General features: G+C 36.9%; 1 protein-coding gene across 3 annotated transcripts in view; it reads right to left on the bottom strand.

The window, feature by feature from the left end:
* The window catches only part of ADAMTS20 (ADAM metallopeptidase with thrombospondin type 1 motif 20), a 216,210-nt gene that overhangs the window by 33,306 nt on the left and 157,369 nt on the right, over positions 1-25,535 (bottom strand). For all 3 annotated transcript variants that reach the window (XM_024991940.1, NM_001206093.2, XM_024991941.2), the window contains 8 exons: positions 18,850-19,023; positions 18,604-18,774; positions 11,602-11,802; positions 10,808-10,937; positions 10,501-10,595; positions 10,320-10,414; positions 9,655-9,788; positions 1,496-1,587 (listed from right to left, as the gene is read on the bottom strand). In XM_024991940.1, coding sequence (XP_024847708.1) covers positions 1,496-1,587; positions 9,655-9,788; positions 10,320-10,414; positions 10,501-10,595; positions 10,808-10,937; positions 11,602-11,802; positions 18,604-18,774; positions 18,850-19,023 — 1,092 coding nt within the window. The remainder of the gene's footprint in view (positions 1-1,495; positions 1,588-9,654; positions 9,789-10,319; positions 10,415-10,500; positions 10,596-10,807; positions 10,938-11,601; positions 11,803-18,603; positions 18,775-18,849; positions 19,024-25,535) is intronic.

Raw genomic sequence — 25,535 nt, 5'->3', positions numbered from 1 at the left:
GCTATGACCAACCTAGACAGCATATTAAACGGCAGAGACATTACTTTCTCGACAAAGGTCCGTTTAATCAAAGCTATGGTTTTTCCAGTAGTCAGGTATGGATGTGAGAGATGGACTATAAAGAAAGCTGAGTACCAAAGAATTGATGCTTTTGAACTGTGGTGCTGGGGAAGACTCTTGAGAGTCCTTGGACTGAAGCAGATCAAACCAGTCAATCCTAAAGGAAATCAGTCCTGAATAGTCATTGGAAGGATCGATGCTGAAGATAAAGCTCCAATACTTTGGCCCCTTGACTCAAAGAGCTGACTCTTTGGAAAAAACCTTGATGCTGGGAAAGACTGAAGGCAGGAGGAGAAGGAGATGACAGAGGATGAGATGGTTTAATGGCATCACCAACTTAATGGACTTGAATTTGAGCAAGCTCAGGGAGCTGATGATGGACAGGAGAGCCTGTCATGCTTCATTCCATGGGTCACAAAGAGTCAGACACAACTGAGTGACTGAACTGAACTGACTAAAATGTACTGGAATGAGCTACCAGGGTAGCCCTCATATCCCTTTACCAGGTTCTATTTGTATTTCTGGGTCTAAGATTTATATATTTATCTCAGTTAACTTTTTTCATATTCATTTGAGCCTATAGTTCTAGTGACCTCCTTTAAGTGCACTTCTCTAATACAGAAAAAGTCCTCTTTTTTTTAACATTAAGCATATCTTCTATGCCATTTGATGGAAATTGTGAATACAAAATTCCTGGAAAAGACAATACAAGCAAACTATTGACTACTTGTCTTCAAAATGACATCAATATTATAATTAGTCCTCCTGTGCATGATTTTAAAATTTTCAATAAATCTACCTAATGATGCTATATTCACCTAGCTTTTATCTCTCCATCTTATTATAAAAATATTGCTCGCTCATAACAACTCTATAAAATCCTTTATTAAAAATGAGATAGTAAATTTCTTCTAGAAAACACACTTTGTACTAGAAATCTCAAAGGTGACATAAAAAAATATATGAAGAGGACCCTGGAAAAGAAAGAATAAAACCAAGAAGACATGGAAATGTATTACTTCACAAATAATAGAAAATTATTCTGAGAATGTTACAGGCCCAGGAAGCTAAAATAACTGATGTTAGTAGCAGTGTAATGAAAGTCACATGCTTGTGATGCATTTCTTTACCTTGTAATATATGTCTATTCATTTCTAGGAACTAAGTGGAAAGATTAAAAATAATAAAGCATTGTGGAAGGAGAAACAGGATCTAAACTATTTTAAATTCTTATATTATACCTTTCAAACAAATGCAATATTAGCAAAGATGCTTTTCTTCCAAAGTTTATCTATAAGCTTTGCAATAAATTTCATCTAAGAAGTTAGCATTTTCTATTTACTTATGTTTTTGCAGTACTGTGGTCAAGAAAATAAATGAGGACAAATATTATTAATTTTTTTCAGTGCGAAAATAATAAACAAATATGAAATACCTGTGGGCATCTGGCAGCACTATAGCAATCTCCAGCTGTGGCAAATGGAACTGCATTTCCAAATATTGTCTGGGCAAAAAGAAGGTCTGTAGCTAGAAAATAATAAATGAAACTTTTCAGCACTAAGACACTGTATTCAAATCTTCATTGAATACAAAACATACAGTCTTCACATTATATTCTTAAATACATTCATATAATTAATCCAAAACTTAAGCAAAACTGTTGCACAATTGTCATACATAACATAGATTAAGCTCTCAAATTTTTACTTAACATAAAAATGTTCATCTCAAAAACTGCCCTAAAAATGGCAGGGACATCTGTAACTAATCCAGATGTTTTAAAAGCTAAATATGTGCTCTATTGTATTTTAGATCATAGTGAATATCTAAAATAGATAAAGTGGGGTCAAGGAACAAAATTAGAAGAAGCATTATTTAAATATAAATAGGTGTGGAGGCATGGGTTGGCAGGGACTTACCACAGGGATGGTGGCACTGGAAGGTCCCCCAGTGTAAACCCCCTTGGAGTTAACCATTAACCCTACCATAGAGCCTATAGACTCCAGGTTGGGTCACCTCAGGCCAAACAACTACCAGGGAGGGAGCACAAACCCACCCATCAGCGGATAAATGAAATAAAGCTTCACTGAGCAAGGCCCTGCCCACCAGAGCAAGACCCAGTTTTTACCATCACCATTCCCTCCCATCAAGAAGCTTACACAAGCCTGTTAGCCTCATCTATCAAAGGGCAAACAAGTAGAAGCAAGAAGAAGGATAGTCTCAAAGCAGCTAAAACAAAACCACATTAGATAAAGTTAATCATGATGAAAATGCATAAAATTATATCCCAGATGAAGGAACAAGATAAAGCCCTAGAAAAACAAGCAAATGAAGTGGAGATAGGCAACCTTCCAGAAAAAGAATTCAGAATAATGGTAGTGAAGATGATCTAGGATCTTGGGAAAAGAACGGAGGCAAAGATTGAGAATGTGAAAGAAATGCTTAGCAAAGACCTAGAACTAAAGAACAAACAAACAGAGATAAATGGTACACTAGAAGGAATCAACAGCAGAGTAACTGAGGCAGAAGAATGGACAAATGACCTGGAGGTCAGAATGGTGGAAATCTCTGCCACAGAACAGAATATAGAAAAAAGAATGAATAGAAACTAAGACAGACTAAGAGACCTTGGGGACAACATTAAATACACCAATATTTGCATTATAGGAGTACCTGAAGGAGAAGAGAGAGAAAAAGGACCTGAGAAAATATTAGAAGAGATAATAGCTGAAAACTTCCTGAACATGGGAAGGGAAACAGTCAACCAAGTCCAGGAAGCACGGAGAGTTCCAGGAAGGATAACCCAAGGAGGAACACACCAAGACACATACTAAAGATAAATAGGGAATTCCAGTGGCTAGGACTCAGTGCTTTCACTGCTCAAGGGCCCAGGTTCAATCCCTAGTCCAGGAACTAAGATTCCACAAACTGTGGTGTGACCAAAAAAACAAACAAATTTTAAAAAAGATAAATTATGACAAAGCAATATGCAAGTGCTTATAGAGAGTACACATTATCAATTCATTTAGGGAATTCAAAAACACCCAGCTAAAAAGTATGCTATTTCTTTGATTTCTTATATTATTACATTATATTATTATTTCATTCCTATTTTATTTTTTCTAATGGTGTTAACAAAATTTCTTGATTGGAAAAAATGCTGGGGATTCTACATAAAGTATCAAAAAAATAGAGATCTTGGCTCAAAAATAGGAGAAACCCTGAAGATAAGCTGGCCCAATCACTTTTTGATGCTTAAACCACTTAATATTACAACTAATGTTCATTCAGTCAGTGGATTTCACCTCTGCTAATGTTGTTTCAAATACTTTTCAAGAAGGCTGCAAGACCACTGCATGCCCCAGTGATGACACTAGTCCCCTAGAGGCAATCCCCAAAGGTAGCATCTCTGGAAATATTTATCATATCTCTAAGAGTAGTTTCCAAATCCAGGAGGCCTTCCGTGGTGTGCCAGGTCAGCCTGTACCCAATCATGAGAACAAGTTTGGTGTGTCTTTTCCTATCTGCATGCAAAATGAGCTCATGATGGTAGCTTAAAATTGGTCGTGGTGGGAATATATACCTCAAGAAACTGAAAAATAATACAAATCAAACTTTTTTCCTGGTTGTTAAGAGTTGATTGTTGAACATTTACCCATTGCTTATGTATGTCACTTAGGGTTAGGCTGAGGCAAACAGACACGATTTTCAAATCATCCTTTGCTGTGGTCTCCTATACCATTACCTGGATAACCCCAAAATAGCTTTCACTTAAAGAGTCCAAAGAAAGCTGAAAGCCCAAGAATTGATGCTTTTGAACTGTAGTGTTGGAGAAGACTCTGCAGAGTCCCTTGGACTGCAAGGAGATCCAACTAGTCAATTCTAAAAGAAATAAATCCTGAATATTCATTGGAGGGACTGATGCTGAGGCTGAAGCTCCAATATTTGGCTGACTCACTGAAAAAGATGCTGATGCTGGGAAAGATTGAAGGCAGGAGGAGAAGGGGACAACAGAGTACAAGATGGTTGGATGGCATCAACAACTCAATAAACATGAGCTTGAGCAAGCTCCAGAAAGTAAAGGACAGGAAAGTCTGGCATGTTGCAGTCCATGGTGTTGCTAAGAGTCAGACACAACTGAGTGACTGAACAATAACAGGTCCCAAGCTAAATGCAATTATCCTTTCATGTCACAATTAACATTTCATGCCACAAATCCCCATATTCTGTCTGTTAGAAAATCACAGAGTGTGCCTCTTTAATATTCCTCTCAGGTTCTCATGCTCTCTGTCTTAAACCTTGTCCTTAATAATTTAGACCCTCATCACTTTCTATCTGAACTATTATATTATTAATAATATTAGCTTTCTAATCATCTTCATGGATAAAATTTGTTTTCCCTCCAAATAAGTCTGTTTCCTCCTTTGCTTATACTTTTACCCCAAAGGTCCTCATAACTCAAAAGAAAAAAAAAAAGATAAATTCAATGTATAGTTTAGTATACATTGTCATTTGTGATCTTCTTTCTGGGAAATTCTTTAACAAACTGCTACCAACATCCACTCATTTTATGCTTAGGCAAAACTGGATTACTTAATCACTGATGGAACCAAGATGCTTCACCATCCCATGCTTTGTTCAAGATGTCTTTGCCTCCTGAAACTCCATTTTCTCTCTTTGGTTAATACAAATTTGGCTTCAAGATTTCCTCAAGATAGCTTCTTGAGGAAAGTTGACTCATTCAGCAAATATTTCTTCAGAACATATTATGTATTGGGCATTATTATAAGTACTGCAAGTGAATGAAACAGGGCCCGATGGACTCTGAGTGCTATCAGAGAGAGAGATAAGTAACAGAGTAGATACTATCATATGTTACAGGTGATTATTGCTATAGGAAAAATAAACAACCAGGAAAAGGACAGGGGAAAAGGAAGTTTAGGCATGGAGAGGGTCTAGGATGCATTCGTTGGGAAAGTATATTTAAGCAGAGACTCAAAAAATATTAAGTGGTAAATCCAACATATAACTGTGGGACAATCATTCTAGGCAGATAGAACAGAAAGTGCAAAGGCTTTAAAGGAGGGATGGGGTAGATGCTTGATGTATTGAAAGAACAGCAAAGGGACAAGTGTGTCTGAAGCAGTTCATGCACGGGAGGAATGTGGAGGGAAGGAGCAGAAAAATAATGGGTTGGGAAGGTCGTGTTGAGTTTTACTGGCCACTGGCAAGGTTTTTATTTTATGAGTTAGATGGGAGATGTTTGGAGAGTTTTGAGCAAAGGTTGGAATTGTTAAAAAGATGAAAGCAGATCATGTGTGAGGCATGACATGGCTTGTTTTATGGATCACTCTGGCTTCTCTGCTGAGAAGAGAATCTAGGTCAGGAGTAGGAGGAAAGGTAAAAAGGAACTTGAGCGCTATGAGAGTAAACAGGGATGCCACTCCACAGGTATAAGAATTCAGGTGGAAAAAAAGAATATAGACTTCTATCAAGGTAGTAGCTAATGAGGAATATCAAAGAGGGACTTGGTGTGTGTCTTAGCTCAAGCTGCCCTAACAAGCTCAAAGACTGGGTGTCTTAACAGAAACTTATTTCTCCCAGTTCTAGAACCTAAGATCAGGTGCCAACATCATCAGGCTCTGATGAAAGTCCCCTATTTGGCTTGTAGAACTTGGTAATGGATGGCATGCAGGTGTGAGAGAAAGGGGGGGAGTTAAAGATGTTGCTATGTTTCAACAAGAGTAACTAGAAGATTATAGTTGCCATATATTGAAATGGTGAAAATTAGGGGTAGAAGGAGTTTTTGTGAAGAAACATTGAAAGTTGAGTTGTGGATACATTGTCAGGTACCTATTAGATGTATGTATGCTGAGAAGGGAGTTGACTCTTGAAATTCAGGGCAGCAGTCCAAATTGGAGCTATACATTTGGGACTGTCATTTAACAGATGGTGTTTGAAATCTGTAGGTTGAAAGAGACCTCTAAGGAAATGATGGAGTCCTGAATTTCTTCAATACTCATTGTTGTAGAAGATAAAGAACCAAGTTGAGAAACAGTGAGAAAAATGGAAGAAAGAGTGACCAAGACAGGTACCAAATGATGAGCGTGTGGACTCCTGGAAGCCAAATGCTGCTGATGGATCGAGTGAAATAAAAACCAAGAATTTGTCACTGGATTTAGAGAAATGGAGGAAAAACTGGTGATGTAAGAAAGGAAAGTTTGCTGAAATAATGTTCTGGAGTTGGTTCCAAGCAAGAAACCCAAAGCACAAGTAGAGAGGGTTGCCTCAAATGGGAGTGGGAACAGTTCATCCACAGTAACCAGGAGAGAAGGCAAAGTCTAGGTCAAGGTTTAGGTGGGTTAGTAGTTGTGATGTTACCAAAAGTGGGATCCAACTGCTTGCCACTCTAAAGCCAATAAAGAGTCAGAAAGTGAAGTCACTCAGTCGTGTCCGACTCTTTGTGACCCCATGAACTGTAGCCCTCCAGGCTCCTCCATCCATGGGATTTTCTAGGCAAGACTGTTGGAGTGGGTTGCCATTTCCTTCTCCAGGGGATCTTCCTGACCCAGGGATTGAACCCAGGTCTCAAGCTAATAAAGAGTCAGAAAGTGAAGTCACTCAGTCGTGTCTGACTCTTTGTGACCCCATGAACTGTAGCCCTCCAGGCTCCTCTGTCCATGGGATTTTCCAGGCAAGACTGTTGGAGTGGGTTGCCATTTCCTTCTCCAGGGGATCTTCCTGACCCAGGGATTGAACCCAGGTCTCCTGCATTGCCGGCAGACTCTTTACCATCTGAGCCACCAGGGAATCCCAAATAGTTAAGTGTGGTGAAAAGGAAAGGTTGCTTTATTTCAGAGACCAGCAACCAGAGGACTGGGCAGGCTCCTATCCACAAGCTGGTTCCCCCACCACTGACAGTCAGTGGGCAGAAGCTTTTATAGACAGAGGGAGGGGGCTACATGCAAAAACAGCACAGTCAGCTCTGAGAGTCATCTTGGAATTAGTCGTGCAGTAGTCTGATCAGAGTCATCCTGATTGTTTTAAGTACAGTTAGTCTTTAGTTCCAGGCTTTCCAGGTAGTGCTAGTGGTAAAGAACCTGCCTGCCAAGGCAGGAGACATAAGAAACTCTGGTTGGATCCCTGGGTCAAGAGGATCCCGTGAAGGAGGAAATGGTAACCCACTCCTTGCACGGAAAATTCCATAGACAGAGGAGCCTGGAGGTCTATAGTCCATGGGGTCGCAAAGAGTCAGACACGACTGAAGCATCATGCACACACACACACAGAGTCTTTAGTTCCAGGATCAGTTTCTTCCCATTTCTTTAAGGCCAGTTCTCAAAATTGTGGCAGCTTATGTCACAGCTACAGTCTGATGATCATCATGTAGTTATCTTCTTCAACATGGTGGGAGTTTCAGTATCTATAAGACAGCTCAAAGGATATGGCTCAGAATATTATCTATAGCCCTTGGGCTTCCCTGGTGGCTCAGATGGTAAAGCGTCTGCCTGCAATGCGGGAGATCCAGGTTCGATTCCTGGGTTGGGAAGATCCCCTGGAGAAGGAAATGAGAAGGAAATGGCAATCCACTCCAGCACTCTTGCCTGGAAAATCCCATGGATGGAGGAGCCTGATAGGCTACAGTCCATGGGGTCGCAAAGAGTCAGACATGACTGAGCGACTTTACTTTCTTTCACTTTGGGAGAAACTAAAGATCTTTGACTTTGCTTAATGACTATTGGTCTCCTTTGACTGTTTTCCTTTGTTTCTGCATTTTCTCACTTCTCTGATTAAACTTACTCTTTGGCTAAAGTTTCTCTACAGACAGAAGGCAAGCTGAGAACATGAAGGGCAAGGACCATAGGGTCCTGCACCATTTCAGTGGTAGTTTGCAGAAATTCCATTCTTGTTGTTCTTAGTTTCTCAATGAGAGAGGAAACAAATCATCAGTAATTAGGGACTAGAGTGGAGGCATTAGAAATTTTAGAAACTTGAAGCTGGAGAAGAAGCTGTGAGTTAGACACTGAAAGGAGTGGAGGAGGAATGGAGTAGGGTCCATGCAAGCTCAGGAGTCAGCATTTAAAGTAAATCAGTCAGGAGGCCTGTGTATTATTTGCCACACACAAATTTCATGGTGCAGATGCAGAGCAGGTGCAAGGTTTAATTTAATCAAGACTGGAGTTTTGGCACACAAGTCTGAGGAAGGACAATGAAAGCAAGTGGAAAGTGTATACATTTAATATTGTATCTTCAGAGCCCAGCCCAATGCCTGGCAAAATGGCAGGTTTGTTAGATAAATGAATGAAAAATAAAAAGTTAATGAACAGCAAATCAGTTCCTAAATGTCCATTATTTGCTCAGCAATGCTGACACAGCATATATTATTAAATAATAACATTATTTATAGAGCACTTACTACCTACAGGGAATTTACTAGGTATGTTGCAAGTATTATCTCTTAATTCTATCCAAAAACAAAACATAAATAAAGAAAAGAAGGAAAGAAGACATTAAAAAAAAAAAAAGAAAAAGCTTGAGAGGCATCTTACTTTAGAAATGAGGGGATTTAGGCTTAGAGAGACATGCCCAAGGTTACAGACTAGTAACCGGATGAAGACAGCTTACACTCAGGAGTCTAACTTCAGTTTATGATCATATCCAAAGCAGCATAATCCTTACCCACTACAGTAACGGTGGGTGTTTAGCACATGGTAGCCACTATTACTGACAGTAATAGTTCACCATCATATGACTGCAAGTTAGAGATTACGTATTCATGCATTCACTGTCTCAACAAACATTTTTTTGTTTCTTTTTATGATTTAGGCACTATGCTAGGCTTTGGTGATTTAATTTTGATTTAGAGTTTCTGCTTCTGAAATGAACTTCTTTGCCTTTTCATGTCACTATGTAATATCCAGGAGGGTAGACTGTCTGATGGTCAGTGTATGTCAGGGTTCATAAATATACTTCAACTTTACTGTTCTGTAAATTGATTCCTAGAAAGGCAGCTGGTCCATAATCTGGGATTGTGGGTGGGAGGGACTTTATCTCTGTAATGCCAGTTACTAACTCCAAGAAGTGGGGCAAGTCACTTAATTCTGTAAGTGTATCCTAATTTTATCACTTGTAACAATATGATGAAATACTGCCTTATCTAGTATAAGGTCGTTAAAAAAATCAAAGCAGACAAAGTATAAGAAAATATTAGACAAACTGTCACCTGAAACTAATGTTAATTATTACTTTAAACCTTTCCAGGAAGCTTATACAACTACATTTAAAATATTGATTTCCTTGTTTTTAATGTAATTTGGAATTTTAGGGTACAGGGTTATACCTCGGAAGGGCGATATCTTTACTACAACAGTATCTTTAGTAATAACAGTGTCATTACCACCACATTTTTATTAAGAATTCCCAAGGTCTATAGTGTTGAATTGAAGTACGTAGCTAATAACATTTTTTTTTTAATTTTAAGTAATTATTGTACTATGCTAGACCCCAGTCACCACACACACCATATAGCATATTGTTAAACTTGCACCAGCAAATAAATGTTTCTCATTATACAACTAGAGATTTAGTACTTACTTTTAATTTGCATGGAAGTAAGATCAATTCTTATTTTGCTAAAAACAGTGTGTCCAGCAGCCATATAGTCATTTTTACATTCACAGTCTTGCCTCCTGCTTCCATTAAAGGGACATTCATATGGATTTCGTAGTCTATAACAACATTAGAATATTTTGGTGTTAGGTACAGTTATTAGACCATAATGTAAATAGTAACTTTGGAAGTGGGAGGGAAAAAGAAACCCTCTTCAATATTTTTTGTGTCAACAAGTTAAATGTGAAAGAAGTAAAAATCACTCAAGGTTAATGTACAAAATGATCAATGGGAAATTCAAGACCAGTTTGTAGAAAAATAATTCAGCTGTAGTTCTCCTAGCTTTTGTTACCGAAATGAACTTGATTTCTATGAAAACATACACAGGTCTTAAATTCTACCCTCCTCTGTTGTCCCATTGCTCACCCACAGCATCCCCTTATTCAGTCTTTCTGTGAGTACATGTTAATAACCAAAGTTTGATTACTGAACAGGCATGGACAACATCTGGCTTATGTCCTAATATGTCCACCTGCTCTTAAATTACTTGTCCCGCTGCGAGCTATTCAACTACCACTCCGATCTCTGGAACTTCTAATTCTCTTTATGGTCCATAAAAATGCACAGAGAAGGCAAAATATAGCTCATACCTAAAACCATACACTTCAGAAAAGTTGTCTTCTTCACCTTTGACCAATGATATATATTCCTTAGGGTTCTGCAAGTGCATGCCAGCACAATAGATCTAAAGGGAAAATGCAAAGATCTGGAAAAGCTTGTTTCAAAGTCAATGGTCAGTGTCAAAATCAATAGAAACTGTTTACGTAATACCTTTGTTATTCTTCCTTTAATGTTAAGGTAATAGTCACCATCCTTGGTAATGTTGTTTTTCATTTGTATTTCTTTACAGCTGGTAAATGTTTTACCTTCAAGGACAAGTGAGTACAACTTATCAACAATGAACATATTACAGACACAACATGAATTTAACTTAATTATACCAATATTGTTATACTCTGAAAAAAGAAACCTTCATTTTGTGGAGCGTATGACTACTCTAAATACTTTTTTTCAAATTTTAACTAAAACTTCTTTAAAATACTTAGTTTCTAAATATATTTTTGAAGTCTTAACTTACAGTCACTGACATAACATTTCTTTTGAGCATCTGGTTTTAAATGCTTTAAACATAAATCACTGGACAGACCATTATCGGCCATGCATTCCACTCTTCTCTCCATCATCCCAACTCCACAAGTCACAGAGCACTGTGAATAGAGCAAAATTGGAAGGTAAACTATAAGACGGATAATAAGGCCAGTAAATACACATCTCCTCCTCCCTGACTAGGTCCTTTTGGAACAAATTGATGATCAGTAACGTCCAGGAGGCTGGAGAGTCACAAGTGGGATTAATCCTTAAGAGACTGAATCTATTCTTTCTTGGTTACTAACTTCTTTCCCTTCATTTTGTATAGTTATCTCAGCAATATGTTGTAAATCCTTGATAAATATTATTTAATGATGGTTATTCAAACTCCTGAGTTTTTACTCAGTGATACAGGTTAAGTTTGCATAGCAATATTTACCTGCTTTCTATCAGTTAAATTGGAAATGGAGCAGGGTGCAAATAACCTGTATTACTCATATGTTACATTTATTTACTTTTTCACTGAACTAAAAAATACTGCTTAAGTATTGCTCAAAATGCAAGCCACTGTGCCAGGCTCTCTGAGGAACAGACACAGGATTAGTCATAAACCAAGTTATAGGAAACATAGAGACTAGATATTTGTACAAATAACTGATAGTGATTGTTAGAAAACAGGGGTATGAGTCAACTCTGATATCTAGATAGATGTGAAGATAGCCATGCACCCCACAACTAGAAAGTCTCATTCATAAGATTTTAAATGCATAATTACATACTGACCTTGCTCCATTTTCCAACTTTCCAAGTGGCCATATGCAAACAGGTCTTAAAATTGCATTTGTAAACCTGAGGGGAAGGCAGCACAGGGCATACTCGATAGCCTATAGGCCACAGCTCATGAAGCTTATGTTTCTCCATAGATTGGACCCCAATGCAATATGTAATCCTTTGTCGATAACTAAATCCACAGTTACCTGCACACTGAAAAATACAGTGTTACAAGGGGTGAAGAAGATGCCCTTAAATTTAAGGGTTCACTGCTTAGAGTTTCCCCACACAATCCTATATATTAGCCTCGTTTACAGATGGGTAAACAAAGGTTCAGAGACATTAGGCAACTTTCCCAGTAAATGGAAAGGATCTGGATTCAGGACTGACTATTTGTAGTGCCTATGTTTTTTGCTCATTTGGGTTCTTTTTTTACTTCGCTTATTTTTCTTGTTGATATTTAAGAATAGCTTAACTGAATGAAAAGTTATCTCCTGATAAGCACAGATTTGGAAAAATGAAACATCAATGGTTCTTAACTGAAATAAAGGACATTTATTAGTGTTAACATACTTGTAACTCTATATAAGTTTAGCATACATCTATCTTCATACACACAATGTGATGTATATTACCATTGACTAGAATAGGTAAGTGATTTAGATATAAATGAAAGATCCAGAGCAAAAATGGGCAAACAAATTTCTGACTCCAGGAAAAAGGAATAACAAGAAATAGAGTTACCTTCTAACCTAAAACAACAGAAACACCTGGACAAAATATATAAAACAATAGCTCTTAAGACACTGGATATTAGGCGATAAAGGATAGTGGTCCCTGGGAGAGGGAAACAAAATGACCCTGTAATTCCTCCAGCTTCCTGCCTTGAGAGAGTGCCCAGGTTTTGGAACAAGGAAAGGGACCCCAGTGGGACAGCAGAGTTCAGACTAGTGTAAACATGTGAGGACACCAACTGAGGCCAAGGTTGGACTGATCAAAAAATGAATCACTGTATCTGGCACTCACACAGGACCAGATACAGTGTCAGTTCCCTTCATTCAGACTGTAAAACCTTATATACATGCAGCAATAGGTACCGTATTCAAAAGGGTCTTGTGGCACAGTAGAGGGGAATAGCTAACCCTAGACTAAACAATGCACTGTGCAAGCATGCTAAGTCACTTCAGTCATGTCTGACTCTCTGATCCCATGGACTTAACCCATCAGGTTCCTCTGTCCATGGGATTCTCCAGGCAAGAATACTGGAGTGGTTTGCCATGCCCTCCTCCAGGGGATCTTCCTGACCCAGGGATCAAACCTAGGTCTCCTGCATTGAAGGCAGATTCTTTACCATCTGAGCCACCAGGGAAGGCCTAAACAATGCTTTGGGATTTTCTTTATGTAAGACCAGTGTCACAACGCACCTGTCTCACATAAAAAAATTGTAAGAGCTAGACAAGAAAAGAGCAAACTGCTTACAAACAAAATAACTACATTCTGGAACAAAGTTCAAAATATACATACAGATACAAGAATAAAAACTATCCAGTAGCCAACACAATAACAATCAAAATTCACAATAAAAATAACTAGCACGCAAAGAGACAGGAAAATATAAACTATGATGAGAAAAATCCATCTATCAAAGCCGATCCTGAGGGGTGAGTGACATCAGTGAAAATAGCAGAGCAAGAATGTCTGAAAATGTTCTCTTCTATAAACGCAGTGAGAAAACTGGCAAAACTTGTGAAAATCAAATTTTTCCGAGCTTTGTAAACTAACCAAAGGCTTGCAGCAATCCTAGAAGCATGTATTAAAGAAATAAGGCTAAGTCTTGGGAAGAAGACTTTTGTATGTTTTAGGTGCCCTATTCCCATTCCCCCTCTCCAGCCCTATCGTGGCCTTGAAAATCAATACCTCTGCAAACATAGATAGGAACAAAAGCCTGGAAGCCACCAGAGGAACTGAACTGTCTAAGCCTCATTTCCAGAAAACTATCATTATTTGAACTGTTTGGTGGTTTTCTGAAAGACCTCCCTTGCAAGTCTCTCTTTATTTGACTTTATTCAGCATTTGCCCAGTGCTAAAAGCCTTCTCCTTGAGGGCATTTTTGGACACAATTAAAGGCTATGTTTAACTTTGCAACTTCCACAGGAGGTGGATAAGCAGGCAATCAATGGGCAAATCAAAAAAGTTTAAAAGGAAAAGCTTGGAAAAGAAATGTCCTAAGTTTGCAACAGCTCTAGATAAACTTGTGGATGTTCATGGCCTCCTGGTTGTTTATGACTCTGTTGGAGCCTTTAAAGCCTTGTGGACAAGTGTTTATCTAGGGCTGTTGCAAACTTAGGAAATAACTGAGAAGTGCCTACACTCTCACTCCTGACTGATGTCAAGATTCTGCATAAGCAGGAAGTAAAGTTAAGGAACAGTTGTCTGTTAAAGGTGCTCACACATTACACAGGGCCCCTTGGCAAAGACTGGAGATTATTGGTTCCAAATAACTCAAAAAGTAATTGTCCAGTCATAAGTTTAAAACTAAATTAATCACATAGAGACTTTAGTGACCACATGTGACAAAGAAAACAGATGTTACAGTTAGTTCAGAAAAGTCACAAAGAACAACAAATAGTAGTAAAGAAACTATGGGGAGATGGGAGAACATGTATAGAAATCCATGTAGACCCATAAACAAGTAAATAGGTTGAATTAATAATCAAAAAATTTCATATAATCAAAAATCCATGACTAGAGGCTTCATTGGTGAATTGCCCCAAATGTTTAGAGAAGAATTAGCACCAACTCTTCCAAAACACTTCCAAAACACAGACTAGAAAAGAACACTTCCTGATGAGACCAGTATTTCCCTCACACCAAAACTAGATGAAGACATATCAAGGAAAAAATACTACAGACCAATATCTCTTATGAATATAGATGCAAAAACACTCAACAAAACACTAACAAAACAATCCCAGAAGCAAATAAAAAGGATTGTACATCAAGACAAAGTGAAATTTATCCCAGGAATGTAAGATTGTTTCAATATATGAAAATCAATCAATGGACTACATCATAAGAATAGACTCATATACAAAGACCACATAAGTATCTCAATAGATGCAGAAAAAGCATTTAACAAAATCTAACACATTTTTATGATATAAACACTAAGCAAACTAGGTATATAAGGACATGATAACAGAATCTACAAAAAATTAATAGCTAACATATTTAATTATGAAAATTTTCCTCCAAAGAGGAAGGTGTCTGTTTTTACCACTTGTACTCAACAGATTTGGAGTTTCTAGCCAGGGAAACTAGGCAAGAAAAAGAAGCAAAAAGCATCCACATTTAAAGGAAGAAGTAAAACTATGTGAATTTGCAAACGATATACTTCCGCATATAGAAAAGTAATCTACACAAAAAAAGAAATAAATGTGCTGTAACTTACAAAAATTAATTATATTTCTGCACATTATAAATGGATAAGCAGAAAATGAAAAGAGTACAATTTCATTTTCAGAAGCATAAAAAATTAACAAAATTCTTAGAAACAAAATTAACCACAGAAGTGTAAGGTCTGCACAATGAAAATTATAAACTTTAAAGCATCCTTGAAAGAAATTAATAAGACCTAAATAAATGAAAAGACAGGTCATATTCATGGATTAGAAGACAATTAAGATGGCAATATTCCTCAACTTGATCATGATTCAATGATGCTCAAGTTTACACACAATATGACAAACTGATCCTAAAATTTACATAGGCATGTGAGGGACACAGCATAAGCAAATAATCTTGAAAAAGAAAAGCAAAATTTGTTCCCTCCAGTTCCTGATTTCAAAACTTACTATAAAACTACCTTACGATAAAACCATGATTATGTGGAACCAATATAAGGATAGACACATAGGTCAGGTAACTGAATTGAGAATGCAGAAATAACTCTTCAATAACAGATAATTCAATGCAGAAAGAATAATTTTTCCAAAAATTGTGTTGAAATATCTGGATAGCCACATGCAAAAGGATAAAGTTGGATCCCACTTTACATCATATACAAAAAAATAATATAAAGTGGATCACATACCTAAATGTAACAGCTAAAGTTATAAAATTCTTAGAAGAAAATATAAACTTTGTAACCTTATTTTCTTAGATATGATACCTAAAGTATAAGTGAACAAAAATAAATATGACTTCATCAAATTAAATATATTTGTACATGAAAAGACACTAAGAAAATGAAAACATAGGGTGAAAATTTACAACTGACATCACAGAAATACAAGTATCATAAAAGATTACTCCAAACAATTATATACCAACAAATTAGACAACCTAGAAGACATGGATGGATAAATGGATAAATTTCTAGAAATGTACAGTCTCCCAAAACTGAACCAAGAAAAAACAAAATATATGAACAGACTGATTACCAGTAATGCAATTATATCAGTAGTAAAGCAACTCTTAAAAAACAACAATCCAGGACCAGACTGCTTCACAGGTAAATCCTACCAAACATTTAGAGAAGAGTTAACATCTATCTATTCAAAATATCCCCAAAATTGATGAAGGAACACTTTCCAATTCATTCTACAAGGCCAACATTAGCTTGATACCAAAACTTACAAAAACTAGACAAATATCTCACACACACACACACATACATACAAATACAGGTTAATATCACTGACGAACATAGATGCAAAAATCCTCAACAAAATATTAGCAAACCAAATTCAAGTGGAATTTAGTCCAGGGATGCAAGACTGTTTCAATATCCACTAGTCAACATGCATAATGCACCACATTAAGAAAATGAAGGATAAAAATCATATGATTATCTTAATAGTACAGGCAACATACCTAAATATATTAATAATAAAAATTATATATGATAAACCAATAACTAACATCACACTTAATGATGAAAAGTTGAAAACTTTTCCTCTAAGAACAGGAAAAAGTCAAGAATACCCACTTATCACCTTTATTCAACATAGTTTTAGAATTGATAACCATAGTGGTCAGATAAAAAAAGAGACAAAAGGCATTCAAATGGGAAAGGAAGAAGCAAAATTTTCACCATTTGCAGAGGATAAGATATTATATATAGAAAACTCTAAAGACTCCACCAAAAATCTATTAGAGCTAATAAATGAATTCAGTAAAGTTGTGGAATACAAAATAAATGTACAGAAATCTATTGCATTTCTATACATTAATAATGAACTGTCATAAAGACAAAAAAAGTTTAATTCCATTTATAGCCTCCTTTAAAATAATAAAATATCTAGGACTACATTTAACCAGTAAAGTGAAATACCTGCACTTGGCAAACTATAAGACATAGGTGAAATAAACAGAATAAGACACATATAAACAGAAAGATGTAGCACGTGCATTTGGACTGGAAGAACTAATATGTTAAAGTGTCCATACTACACAAAGCCATCTACAGATGTAATGCAATCCCTATCAAAATATCAGTGGAATTTTTCACAGAAGTAGAACAAAGAATCCTAAAATTTGAATTGAATAGCCACAGCAATCTTGAGGGGAAAAAAAGGTTGGAGGTACCAAACTCTGCTTTCAAACTATACTATAAAGCTATAGTAATCAAAACTCTATGGTACTGGCGCAAAAACAGACACACACATGAATGGTACAGAACAGAAAGCCCCCAGATAAACTTATGCTTATGTGATCAATCAAACAACAAAAAAGCTAAGACTATACAATGGAGAATAGACAGTCTTATCAATAAATGGCATTGGGGAAACTGGACAGCTACATGCAAAAGAATGAAACTGGACAACTTTCTTACAACTTATACAAAAATAAACTTAAAATGACTAGAGATTTAAATATAGTGCCTGAAACCATAAAACTCCCAGAAGAAAACATAGGCAATACATTCTTTCACACCAGGCTTAGCAATGTTTTTTCTTTTTTTTTTTGTATACATCTCCTTAGGCAAGGGTAACAAAAGCAAAAGCAAACAAATGGGTCCTCGGCACATTAAAAATCTTTTACATAGCCAAGGAAACTATCAAAAAAATGAAAAGGCAGCCTACTGAATGGGACAATATATTTGCAAATAATGCATCTGATAAGAAAATACCTAAAATAAATAAACTTACACAACTCAGTATCCCCCCCCCAAAAAAAAGCAAACAATCCCGCTGAAAAATGGGCAGAGACTCTGAATAGACATTTTTCCAAGGAAGACATACAGATGGCCAACAGACACATGAAAAAATGTTCAGCATTATTAATCATCAAGGAAATTCAAATCAAAACCATGATATCACCTCAGACTTGTCAGAATGGCTATAATCAAAAAGATTAAAAAAAAACAAGTGTTGGCAAGGATGTGGAAAAAAGGTAATCCCCATGCACTTCTGGTGGAGATATAAATTGGTACAGTCACTGTGGAAAATATTATAGAGTTTCCTCAAAAAATTGTAAGTAGAATTACCATATGATCCAGCAATTCCATTTCTGGATATTTTTCTGAAGAAAATGAAAACACTAATTCAAAAAGATATATGCACCCCAATATTCATAGCACCGTTACTTACAACATCCAAGATATGACAGCAATCTAAGTTTCCATAAATAAATAAATAAATAAGGTATATACTTCATATATACACCTTAAACTTGTACAGTGCTGTGGGTCAATTATACCTAAATAAAATTGGAAGAAAAACATTTTTTAAAGCAGCCAACTATGCAGGGCCAGATGCCAAACTGTTCCTGGTAGTTGGTTTCCCAGTTATCACCGCTTGACACTTCAGAAATGCACCAGAATTTAACATGTATGTCACTGTTCTTGTATTTGCATCATCTAATCTCCCAGCGCTTTTATTTCTTAGGTTAATATACACACTATTACCCGCTCCGGTATTCAAATTCAGACTCAGTTTCAACTGTATCAAATTTGAGATTCAATTTTACTTTCTAAGAGTGAAAATCCTCAACTTCCTTTCTTTGCCTTACCTGGGATGAGTCTCCTGTTATCACGATATACTTGCAGGGAGAGTTTCTGCACTTTTTGATCGCGAGAGGTCTGGTTGCGAGGTCACAGAAACTCTCACTCACTTCAATGTTTTGTGCATCCACGCACTTCACTTGCCGATATGTCTCTCTTTTCTTACACGATATTGAGCACTAGAAATACAATGATGAAATGAAGAACACTCTCTCACTGAACGGCTGTGTGAAAGCTTACTTGACAATACTCACATCCAACCATTCTCCTGCCACCCAGTGGTACTGTGTGCAGTTCCGATGCCAACACTCTCTCTGAAAATAAGGCCGTGTGGATGGATCACACTTTTCCTCCGCCACCCGACCAACTCCTCTCAGTCTGCAGTACACATCCCGTTGCTGAACTCCGGAGCCGCAGGTCACAGAGCACTATGAAGAAGCCCAAACGATTTGAATAATCAACTAACAAACATCAAATTATGTAAAAATCACAAAATAGAGTCATGACCTATTTTCTTGTTTCTTTTAACATAGCCTGATATTATATCACAAATAAGAAAATACATGCAGGAAGTATTTTTAACATTGGTCTGGAGCAGCTATTCGAATACACAAATAGATGTTCTTTATTTTGCAATATTTATTCAAGTTGTATAGAAACTATGACCTGATACTCCATCCAAATTGGTAATTCTCTTCTGACTTAAACATGCTTAATATCTACAAAATTTGCCACAACATTCAATCAAACTATTCTACTATTACATTGCTTTTGAAAATTATTTAAATCCTTACACTGTATGCATAATTTCCCTCAAAGCAACAATAATTTCCAAGTTTGGGTTCTATTCATCTTTACACCTATAGTAGGTAGTATAGGTTGGGAGTCCAAATATTTGTTGACTAATGATTATATTTCAATAAAGAGGTGTTTGAGGAAACTGCGTCAACTTACAGTTTACCTAGGCAACCTTGCCTTAACCTCTCCAGGTCTCATTTGCCTTATTTACACAAAGAAGATTTTGCATTGTTTGTAAAATTTCATAGAACTTGTTCCACTCATTTATTCCTGACAGCAGATCTCCAAAGGACATACCAAGACTGAGGTCCTGAGACTCAGAGATGTTAGGTCATTTGCCTGAGCTGCTGCCTGGAGTCACTGGTGAAGCAGATTTAAGCTCACTTCTTTTCAAACTCTCCTTGTTGCAGCCTCCAGGGAACGGAGAAGGACTTGGCAGCCTCTCAGGGCTTTTTCAGCTCCACAAGGCCAAGCCGTAAAACAACAGAGCCTGACCACAACCAAGAGCTGTGATGCCAACAGTAATAAAGTATGGACAATGTCTAAGGGTATTTATTTAATTTGTGAGCTTGGTTTTTATACTCTTTGTTATTCCAGAAGGGACTGGAGGTCATATTGAGTGTTATGTGGGGCCTTATCATTGTTCCCAACTGTGATAGTATAAGGGTAAAAATTCAGGTTTTTCATTAAGGTCTTTATTTCTACAAGATTCCCAGAGTCATTGATCTCTCTTTCCTAACAGTAAATATTTATCTGCAGAATATAGTTTCATCATGAACTTAAAAAAACATTTAAAGCCACAAATGCTAAAAAATGTAGTTCACTTGATAGATTCAAATTTCTCTAATAGATTCTTATAGCAGTTTTACTCTAGAGGCCCCTTTAAATTTAGTTTTTTGGGTTGTGTCTGTAAATAGCAACCACTGACTCAAAAGAAAATTTTTATATTATTTTTTAACTTACGAAGAATACTCTGCATATCCACGTAGCTTACTTATACGCGCGTGCTAAGTTGCTTTAGTTGTGTCTGAGTCTTCATGATCCCATGGACGATAGCCCACCAGACTCATCTGTCCCTGGGATTCTCCAAGCCCTCCTCCAGGGGATCTTCGCGACCCAGGGATCGAACTCATGTTTCTTCTGTTGCCTGCATTGGCAGTCTGGTTCTTTACCACTAGCACCACCTCGGAAGCCCGTAGGTTATTTATACTAACCCTCAATCAATGCTTTTGCAGTTGAATTTTGCCAACTTGTTGAATGTTTTCAAAAAAAAGACATGGCTCCTTTGTATGCAGATAATAATCACATATTATTTTGTATATTTTGTCCAGGGCACAATATTAAGCAGGTGAAGATGTTGGGATGTGATTTTGCTTATTTCAACCTCTGGCGAAAATGTTTAGCCTATAAAATAAGACTCCTGCAAATATTTTCCAGCAATAATTACAGAAATATAAACTATATTCAGAAAACTTTCTACCTCTAAACCTGAAAAAAAAAATATTCCTGAGAAAGAAATTCACAAAGACAGCTTAGTAAAACATTTTGTCACACAAATATAATATTCTGTAATGCAATAATCCAAGTTGCTGATTGATCCTGACTGACCATAGCACAGGTTTAGAAGACTCCACTGAGGCCACGAGTAACTACTATTGTGGAGCTTATCCTCAAAGGAAACAAACCAACAAACAAAAAAAATGAAAAAAACTGGACTATTAGACTACTGCTTGCTTTTCTTTTCTTTTTTTAAGAGAGAAGAATATAAAAGAGTAACTGATGTATTTCAGATTTGAACAGAGAAGAGAACCCATTGCTTAAATGAAATATTTCTTAGCTGAGTGTCATCAATAACCCTAACTGCCAAGTCCAGCAAAAACTTTTCAGGTCTTTTCTTAGTTAATCTCACTGACACATTCAGCACCACTAATCATGTTCTGTTGAGCCATTCTGGCTTCAATCCTCTCTGGTTCCAGGTACTTTTCTCTTGGAGTCCTTAATTGACTTTATTTTCTTTGTTTAGCCTTTAAATGTTAGTGTTTCCCAGGGTTTATAACTTGCTTCTCTTTATACCTTCTGAGGTCTCTCTGAGCAATTTCTTCTATATACCAATAATTTCTAAATCTGTTCTCTCCAGCTGGAATGGCAACCCACTCCATAATTCTTGCCTGGAGAATTCAATTGACAGAGGAGCCTGGAGGGCTACAGTCCACAGGAATGCAAAGAGTTGGACACAGCTGAACAACTAACACTACTTTTTATACTTTTTTATCTATTGACAAGATTTTCATGTGTTTTCTACATAGATTTATCAAAGGCACCTCAAATCCAATATTTCCAAAGGAGAACTTAGGGCCTTTGCCCATTAGCTCCTCTTCCAGTTGTAAATGCTGTGAAGATATGATACCTCACTCTTAAGTCCAGCAATATATTACTATTAGAATGACCTCCCAAGGTATATCCCTAACTCCAAAATAGGCACCCTTATTCAACAGCTTTATAGAGCCACATATTTATAAGCATGTTAAATTTTGTCTTTCTTTAAAAATCCAAGTAACTCATATGAAGGCAATTTGAGGTCATTATTATAAGTATGACACAAATAATTGATTTAAGGCACTAACTCACCACCACTGTATAATTTAATTCAGATAGGAGAAGTCTGCCAAATCTCCTACTTATGCATAAATGTGCTACAACACTACAACTGTCCAACATAAGCCTGAAGTGTGAAGTGGAAGTGTAGAAGATACATTTTAGCCAATCCACAGGTACAATAGCCACGTTAGCTACTACGGAACACAGATGAAGAAATGTTAGAACATGCTTTGCCAAAATGGGTTCATTAATGCTAATTCACTCTGTCATTTAAGAAACAATCATTTAAAATGTAATTGTATTGGAGCAGTAAGAGACGATTTTGAGTTAAAAAAGACTCTGCTGCTAAGTTGCTTCAGTCGTGTCTGACTCTGTGCAACCCCACAGACAGCAGCCCACCAGGCTCCCCCATCCCTGGGATTCTCCAGGCAAGCACACTGGAGTGGCTTGCCATTTCCTTCTCTGATGCATGAAAGGGAAAAGTGAAAGTGAAGTCACTCAGTCGTGTCCGACTCTTAGCGACCCCATGGACTGCAGCCTACCAGGCTCCTCCGTCCATGGGATTTTCCAGGCAAGAGTACTGGGGTGGGTTGCCATTGCCTTCTCCAAAAAAAAAAAAAAGACTCTAGAAATATCTAATTCCAATTTCTCTTCAATACTGAAATCTGTTTTACAGCAGTGGTGAGTGAATGAACATCAAATCCATCCAGACTTCCATAGCTTCAATATGGGTACCTTCACTATATCCTTAAAGCATTCTGGTTTTGGTTTAGCTGACTCCGAAGTTAGCAAATTCTCTCCTATATTGAGCTGAAATATTCTTCCTTCAACTTTTACCCACCGTTTAGAATCTGTCCTCCCTACCAACATAGAACAAATGCATACTGACTTCCATGTGAGAAAGTATAAAGATGTGAGGCCTGGAACTGTGGCAGCTGTTTTACGACCATTAGCAGTTGATCAACAGAACTACAGAAATGCCAATCCAGCATCCTTACCATTGTAGAACTCCTGAATCTAACTTAAATCTAGTGACTTTCTGATTTTATTATGTAAAGAATAAATGTCTTTGAGTTCAAGCCACTAATAATCAGGGCTTTTCCTGCTTGCAACAGAATACAATGAAACTTATACAAAAGAGTTATAATTCAATTGTGCTTCTCTGGGGATTTGGTAATTTGGCAAGACTTTTCTTTTAGTGTGGGTCTCAGAATAGGTACTACTCCAAAAATCTGAGCAGAATTTATTAGTGCAAAGATATGAACACTTCACCTATTAATGTAATCTAATATGTTGCTAGTGATTTAATACATGATCAATAGAACCTTCAGTTATTGACCTATGTTGTGTGACATCCATGTATACCTTAAATTGATGCAACAGACTTTTTTATATATAAATAAGCCTGTAATGAACTCAACACAACATAGAAACCATATTTCTCTTGAATGCATTATTATGTGTAGCCCAGTGACATTCTGCAGTTGTTGACTTTAGGTGCTTTGTAAGAGGAGCAATAGGTTGCTAAGGAAGTAAAAGATGTTGCTAAGAAAATATAAAGACAAGCTAATGTAAAATGATAAAAATAAAATAATTATGGCAGCAATTACAGTAGGGAAAACTCAGACCAGCATTCAAATGCTTGTCTGTCTCCCCATCACTTCCTGCCAGTGACCTGCACAAGCTACTTAGACCATTTAAGCCTTGTTTCCTCATATACATAATGAATAAGACCTACAATTGTGAGGAATACAGAAGTCTCTCACACAGTGTTAGGAGGTCACTGACCCTTGCTGCTTCCTTCCTATTCCTATTTTTTCACTTTTCTTACAGAGATACAATTATCCCTGCCTTGAAAAATTTCTCAACACACGCCTCAAACCAAAGAGTATTAGTCATCTCAGCCCACTCAAAGACAGACTGTCTTAAGTATCAAGAAAGATGATAAAGGAAGAGATTTCACAGGCAGCAGACAAGTGCAAAAACAGAATTGCTGGCACTAGCTAGAAAAGATTGAGAACCATATTCACCCATTCCCAGAGCAAAGAGGCATCCTCCTTCACCTTGGGCTCCAAGCTGTCTTCCTGGAAGAAACACTCAACCTGGGTATAAAGATGAGGGGCCCGTGGGAGCTTAAGGTTTACTATCTTTTAGATTATAAAAGATATATATGTATACAGTGGAACTTTTTCAAGTATGACTATATACATATGTGCATGTGTGTGTGTATTTTGGAAATATAGAAAATATGGAATTACAGAGAAATACCAAATCACTTAAACATGCCAGCGTTTAGCAGATAGTTTCCAAAAAACTCTTTTTCCAGATCAGGGGGTTTGGGAAAGAGGGCACTAACCAACAGATTTGTGAGATTTTTGGAACACATATCACCTTTGGTTCCAGCTCTGATCTTAAAATACTAGAAAGAAAATGATGGGTCTCTAAGAAGGGGAACCAAGTAAGTGACTGTAGTCACAAGGTTTTTGATTCACTAGGAAGGCCTGAGATTAGGTCCTTTCTAAGCTGTCCAGCAGGTTTCTCTTGATCAAGGGGAGGGGAGAATTCTGAACAACTTTTTTCTGAGCATGTAAACTATGTTGGGATGGCACTGAACTAAGCATGAGACATGAGGAATCTAACACCGGCCTAGCCTTAAAAACTTGAATTTATAAGTAAAGCTGGTACTCTCAAATGGGTAAAATTATGTGAAAACATAAATAAAAAATGTCTGGTTCCAAAAAGAAGAGGATGAGCCTTTTTTTTTTTTCTTTTTAAATGATTCTAGTATTTCTGTTGTATCTAATGGCATACATCTGGACTCAGGAGACAAAATTCTATGCAGTAATGTTTGTTCCTGTTTGGTTGCAGTCATTAAAATGCATTACTAAATCCTTTCATTAAAAAAATGATATCAAATACCAACTCAGAAGTGTTAACTTCAAAATTCATTGAACACCTCTGTGGTCACAATTTGCCAAACAAATCTTTCCATTGGAGGTATAATGTAAAATAGTAATAAAATGAAATTATTTTCTAGTGAGTGCTATTAAAGCAATGTTACAATTTATGCAGTCAGAACAAAGTAGTAACCAGTAATTATCTCTTAACTACCTCTGAAATTATGCTTCTGTTAAATATATTATTATATGTAGCACAGCGACAGCCTGCGATCATTAACTCCATGTGGGTACTTTTTATAGAATAAATCAAAAACCAATGACTTCACAAGTGGTCATTTGTTTTTGGCAGAGTTTTAGGTTCTGTGTGGGTGTATGAAGCTAATTTCTATGACAAGAAAATCAATTCAAAGAGAAGAAGGTCGACTCTGTACAAAAGCATCTGTGATTTTTATAGTCTTTACATAGTCATATCTGTATCTTACAAACCCCTGGAATATGTTCCTTTAGTGAATCTTATATAATTTCAGACTTGGTGGCAAGCCAAGGCTGAGTTGTTAGCAACAGTGATTGATTAGCTCTTGTGGGACTGGAGGCCAAGGGTCAGGAAGAGTCCCTCACGAATAGCAACCACAGCAGCTACAAGG

Source organism: Bos taurus, chromosome 5 (assembly GCF_002263795.3).
Source record: "Bos taurus isolate L1 Dominette 01449 registration number 42190680 breed Hereford chromosome 5, ARS-UCD2.0, whole genome shotgun sequence".
NCBI lineage: Eukaryota > Metazoa > Chordata > Mammalia > Artiodactyla > Bovidae > Bos > Bos taurus.
Note: the sequence above shows the minus strand (reverse complement) of the source record. Positions and strands in the feature narration are given on the sequence as shown.